The sequence below is a fragment of the Neoarius graeffei genome, chromosome 6 (assembly GCF_027579695.1).
Source record: "Neoarius graeffei isolate fNeoGra1 chromosome 6, fNeoGra1.pri, whole genome shotgun sequence".
Lineage (NCBI taxonomy): Eukaryota > Metazoa > Chordata > Actinopteri > Siluriformes > Ariidae > Neoarius > Neoarius graeffei.
Genome location: NC_083574.1, coordinates 107,054,921 through 107,060,920, shown reverse-complemented (window position 1 = coordinate 107,060,920; position 6,000 = coordinate 107,054,921). Strand labels below are relative to the sequence as shown.

Here is a 6,000-nt window from a genome sequence, read left to right as displayed (position 1 = left end):
ACTGGTCCCTAGTTTATGGATCTCACATTTACTGGTCCTTAGTTTACAGTTCCTAAATTTACTTGTACCTGGTTAAGAGATCGATAATTTACTGGTCCCCAGTTTACAGATTTCTAATTTACTGGACCCTAGTTTATAGACCTCTAATTTATAGGACCCCAGTCAACAGACCTCTAATTTATTGGTCCCGACTTTACAGATCTCTAATTTACTGGTCCCCAGTTTACACATCTGTAATTTACCGGCCCCTACTTTAAAAATCTCTAATTTTGTAGTCCCTAATTAACAGATCTCTAATTGACTGGTCCCTAGTTTACAGATTCCTAATTTACTGGTCACTACTTTCCAGATCTCTAATTTGCTGGTCCCTAGTTTACACATCTCTAATTTACTGGTCCCTAGTTTACAGATCTTGAATTTACTGGTCCCTAGTTTTCAAATCTCAAATTTACTGGTTCCCAGTTTACATATCTGGAATTTACTGGTCCCTAGTTTACAGATCTCTAATTTAGTGGTCCCTAGTTTACATATCTCTAATTTACTGGTCACTACTTTACAGATCTCAAATTTACTGGTCCCCAGGTTAAACATCTCTAATTTACTGGTCCCCAGTTTAAACATCTCTAATTTACTGGTCCCTTGTTTTCATATCTCAAATTTACTGGTTCCCAGTTTACATATCCGGAATTTACTGGTCCCTTGTTAACAGATCTCTAATTCAGTGGTCCCCAGTTTACAGATCTCTAATTTATAGGTCACTACTTTCCAGATCTCTAATTTACTGGTCCATAGTTTACAGATCTCTAATTTACTGGTTCCCTGTTTACAGATCTCTAATTTACTGGTCAGTCATTTAAAGATCTCTAATTTACTGGTCCCCAGTTTACAGATCTGGAATTTACTGGTCCCCAGTTGACAGATCTCTCATTTACTGCTCCATCGTTTACAGATCTCTAATTTACTGGTCCCTAGTTTACTGCTCTCTATTTTACTGGTCCCTAGTTTACATATTTCTAATTTACTGGTCCCTTGTTAACAGATCTCTAATTTAATCGTCCCTAGTTTACAGATCTCCATTTTACTGGTCCCTAGTTTACATACAGTGGTGCTTGAAAGTTTGTGAACCCTTTAGAATTTTCTATATTTCTGCATAAATATGACCTAAAACATCATCAGATTTTCACACAAGTCCTAAAAGTAGATAAAGAGAAGCCAATTAAACAAATGAGACAAAAATATTATACTTGGTCATTTATTTATTGAGGAAAATGATCCAATATTACATATCTGTGAGTGGCAAAAGTATGTGAACCTCTAGGATTAGCAGTTACTTTGAAGGTGAAATTAGAGTCAGGTGTTTCCAATCAATGGGATGACAATCAGGTGTGAGTGGGCACCCTGTTTTATTTGAAGAACAGGGATCTATCAAAGTCTGATCTTCACAACACATGTTTGTGGAAGTGTATCGTGGCATGAACAATGGAGATTTCTGAGGACCTCGGAAAAAGTATTGTTGATGCTCATCAGGCTGGAAAAGGTTACAAAGCCATCTCTAAAGAGTTTGGACTCCACCAATCCACAGTCAGACAGATTGTGTACAAATGGAGGAAATTCAAGACCATTGTTACCCTCCCCAGGAGTGGTCGACCAACAAAGATCACTCCAAGAGCAAGGCATGTAATAGTCGGCGAGGTCACAAAGGACCCCAGAGTAACTTCTAAGCAACTGAAGGCCTCTCTCACATTGACTAATGTTAATGTTCATGAGTCCACCATCAGGAGAACACTGAACAACAATGGTGTGCATGGCAGGGTTGCAAGGAGAAAGCCACTGCTCTCCAAAAAGAACATTGCTGCTCATCTGCAGTTTGCTAAAGATCACGTGGACAAGCCAGAAGGCTATTGGAAAAATGTTTTGTGGACAGATGAGACCAAAATAGAACTTTTTGGTTTAAATGAGAAGCATTATGTTTGGAGAAAGGAAAACACTGCATTCCAGCATAAGAACCTTATCCCATCTGTGAAACATGGTGGTGGTAGTATCATGGTTTGGGCCTGTTTTGCTGCATCTGGGCCAGGACGGCTTGCCATCATTGATGGAACAATGAATTCTGAATTATACCAGCAAATTCTTAAGGAAAATGTCAGGACATCTGTCCATGGACTGAATCTCAAAAGAAGGTGGGTCATGCAGCAAGACAATGACCCTAAGCACACAAGTCGTTCTACCAAAGAATGGTTAAAGAAGAATAAAGTTAATGTTTTGGAATGGGCAAGTCAAAGTCTTGACCTTAATCCAATCGAAATGTTGTGGAAGGACCTGAAGCGAGCAGTTCATGTGAGGAAACTCACCAACATCCCAGAGCTGAAGCTGTTCTGTACGGAGGAACGGGCTAAAATTCCTCCAAGCCGGTGTGCAGGACTGATCAACAGTTACCGGAAACGTTTAGTTGCAGTTACTGCTGCACAAGGGGGTCACACCAGATACTGAAAGCAAAGGTTCACATACTTTTGCCACTCACAGATATGCAATATTGGATAATTTTCCTCAATAAATAAATGACCAAGTATAATATTTTTGTCTCATTTGTTTAACTGGGTTCTCTTTATCTACTTTTAGGACTTGTGTGAAAATCTGATGATGTTTTAGGTCATATTTATGCAGAAATATAGAAAATTCTAAAGGGTTCACAAACTTTCAAGCACCACTGTATTTCTAATTTACTGGTCCCTTGTTAACAGATCTCTAATTTAATTGTCCCTAGTTTACAGATCTCTAATTTACTGGTCCCTAGTTTAGAGGTCCCTAATTCTGGTTACCCAGTTTACAGGTCCCTAATTTACTCATCCCCAGGTTACAGCTCTGTAATTTATTGGTCCCCAGTTTACAGATCCCTAATTTACTGGTCCTTGGTTTACAGGTCCCTAATTTACTGGTCTCCAGTTTACAGGTCCCTAATTTACTTGTCCCTAATTTACAGATCTCTAATTCACTGGTCCCCAGTTTAGAGGTCCCTAATATAGTGGTACCCAGTTTACAGGTCCCTAATGTACTGCTCCCCAGGTTACAGGATTCTAATTTATTTGTCCCCACTTTACAGATCCCTAATTTACTGGTCCCCAGTTTACAGATCTTTATTTTACTGGTCCCTAATTTACAGATTTCTAATTTACTTGGCCCTCGTTTCCAGTTTCCAAATTTACTGGTCCCCACTTTACACATCTCTAATTTACTGGTCCCTTGTTTACAGATTCCAAATTTAATGGTCCATCGTTTACAGATCTCTAATTTACTGGTCGTTAGTTTACTGCTCTCTATTTTACTGGTCCCTAGTTTACATATTTCTAATTTACTGGTCCCTTGTTAACAGATCTCTAATTTAATTGTCCCTAGTTTACAGATCTCTAATTTACTGGTCCCTAGTTTACAGATCTCTAATTTACTGGTCCCTAGTTTACAGATCTCTAATTTACTGGTCCCTAGTTTACAGATCTCTAATTTTAGAGGTCCCTAATTCCGGGTACCCAGTTTACAGGTCCCTAATTTACTCATCCCCAGGTTACAGCTCTCTAATTTATTGGTCCCCAGTTTACAGAACCCTAATTTACTGGTCCCTGGTTAACAGATCCATAATTTACAGGTCCCTAATTTACTTGTCCCTAATTTACAGATCTCTAATTCACTGGTCCCCAGTTTAGAGGTCCCTAATGTACTGCTCCCCAGGTTACAGGATTCTAATTTATTTCTCCCCACTTTACAGATCCCTAATTTACTGGTCCCAGTTTACAGGTCCCTAATTTACTTCTACCTGCTTTACAGGTCCTTACTTTACTGGTCCCTAATTTACATATCTCTAATTTACTTTACTCTAATTTAATTTACTGGTCCCTAGTTTACAGATCTCTAATTTACTGGTCCCTAGTTTACTGATCTCTAATTCACTGGTCCCTAATTTACAGATTCCTAATTTACTGGTCCCTAGTTCACAGATTTCTAATTTACTGGTCCCTAGTTTATAGGTCTCTCATTTACTGGTCTCTCCTTTCCAATCTCCCAAGTTTACATTTTCCTAGTCTTCTTTTCCTCTAGTTTACAGGTCTCTATTTTAAAGGTCCATTGATTTCTTGGTACCTCATTTGCAGATAACTCTTTCCCCCCACTCCCAATTTCCATTGTTCCTATTTTTCAAGTGATGAGTTTAAACTTACCTATTTTTGTTTATTTTCCCCTAGGTCTCTAGCTTAAATTCTCCTTTACAGGTACATAGTATCCTTTTTTCACCTAATTTATAGATCACTTGTTAACAGGTCTATAGTTCACCTTTTCATTGGTTTCCAGTGTCAGTGTTCAGGTCCCTAGTTTCCTTCTTCCATGGTGTCTACTTTCCAACTTTCCTTCTTCCGTAGTTCCTGTGTTAAGAGTTCATCAGCATCTAGATTCCTTACTAGTTTTTGGTGTCCTTAGTTTAAACATCACTCGTTCCCTGTCGACTTTGTTTCCAGGGTCCTCAGGTTACAGTTTCTAGTTTTAATTCTTACAAAGTTTCTAGGGTCCTCAGTTCACAGGTCTCATCTCGATATTTATTCCTTAGTTTCTTGTGTTTGTAGTTTCCAAGTTTCCAGCATTCCTAGTTCATAAGTCCCTGGGATTCCTTCTTTCCTTCTTTCTTTCCAGGTATTTCTTTCTTTCCTATTATTTAGTGCCCTACTGGTCATTTGTTTCTTTTCCTTTGTTTCTATTGAGTGGAGTTTACAGTTTCACAGTTTCCCTCGTTTATAATGTTCCAGATTTTCCTACTAAAAATGTGTGTGTGTGTGTGTGTGTGTGTGTGTGTGTGTGTGTGTACCAATACACTGGGTCCCAGTGGAATCCAGACTGCTGCCTGTACCACATTCACAGGTGAAGCTGCCCACAGTGTTCTTACAGTCTCCATTTATACAGGGATTGGACAGACACTCATCGATATCTGCACACACACACACACACACAGGTTAATACATCACTAAGACAAACTCTGGGTTCTAAATGTTCACTTTATCAGTTTTCTGTAGTGTCTGTCTTGGGACTTTACTTGTTTGGGCCTGGGTTCTATAATGTTCTCCAGTATGGGTCCTGAATGTCCAGTCCTGGGTTCTGAGTGCTTGGCTGTGAGTTCTGAGTGTTTGACCCAGGTTCTGACTGTTGAGTTCTGTTTTAGTCGTAGGTTCTAAGTGTTTGGTTCTAACTTACCCTCACACACTTCAGTCTCAGGCTTGAATTCAAAGCCTTTGGGGCACTGACAGACGTAGCTGCCTGGAGTGTTCCGGCAGAACCCGTTATCACACAGCAACCTGTTCCTCACACATTCATCAACATCTGATTCACACACACACACACACACCACACCACACCACACACACACACACACACACACACACACAACACATTAACAATAGAAAGTGGTTCTTCCATTAACACACTGAAGTAAACAGTGCAATATTTTGCATTAACACACACACACACACACACACACACACACACACACACACACACACACACACACACACACACACACACACACCTACGCAGACTTTCCCTGTCAAGTCCACCTCAAAGCCCAGGTTACAGTTACACTTGTAGGTACGCAGCATGTTCTCACACTCTCCGTTTGGACAGATATCAGGATCCAACGCACATTCATTAATATCTGTAACACATACAGCACCAGAGAGTCACAGTGTGTGTGTGTGTGTGTGTGTGTGTGTGTGTGTGTGTGTGTGTGTGTAAGAGAGATATACAGGCAGACAGAGAGAAAATGTTCTTACCTCTTCCATCAGTGGTGGTACCGATTCCACTTGGACACAGAGCAGCAAATTCAGCTGAAACACACACACACACACACACACACACACACACACACACACACACACACACAGATGAACTCACATCACATGGTTAGCTTCTGATTCTTTCGTGTTTGGCTCTATGTGTTGTAAGGTGGGTTCATAAAGTGCTTAAATG

At 39.9% G+C, this 6,000-nt stretch overlaps 1 protein-coding gene across 1 annotated transcript in view; it reads right to left on the bottom strand.

Moving 5' to 3' along the window:
* The window catches only part of fbn1 (fibrillin 1), a 207,393-nt gene that overhangs the window by 89,203 nt on the left and 112,190 nt on the right, over window positions 1–6,000 (bottom strand). The window contains exons 18-21 of the mRNA XM_060924311.1: window positions 5,805–5,858; window positions 5,561–5,686; window positions 5,230–5,355; window positions 4,847–4,966 (exon numbers count right to left, since the gene is read on the bottom strand). Coding sequence (XP_060780294.1) covers window positions 4,847–4,966; window positions 5,230–5,355; window positions 5,561–5,686; window positions 5,805–5,858 — 426 coding nt within the window. The remainder of the gene's footprint in view (window positions 1–4,846; window positions 4,967–5,229; window positions 5,356–5,560; window positions 5,687–5,804; window positions 5,859–6,000) is intronic.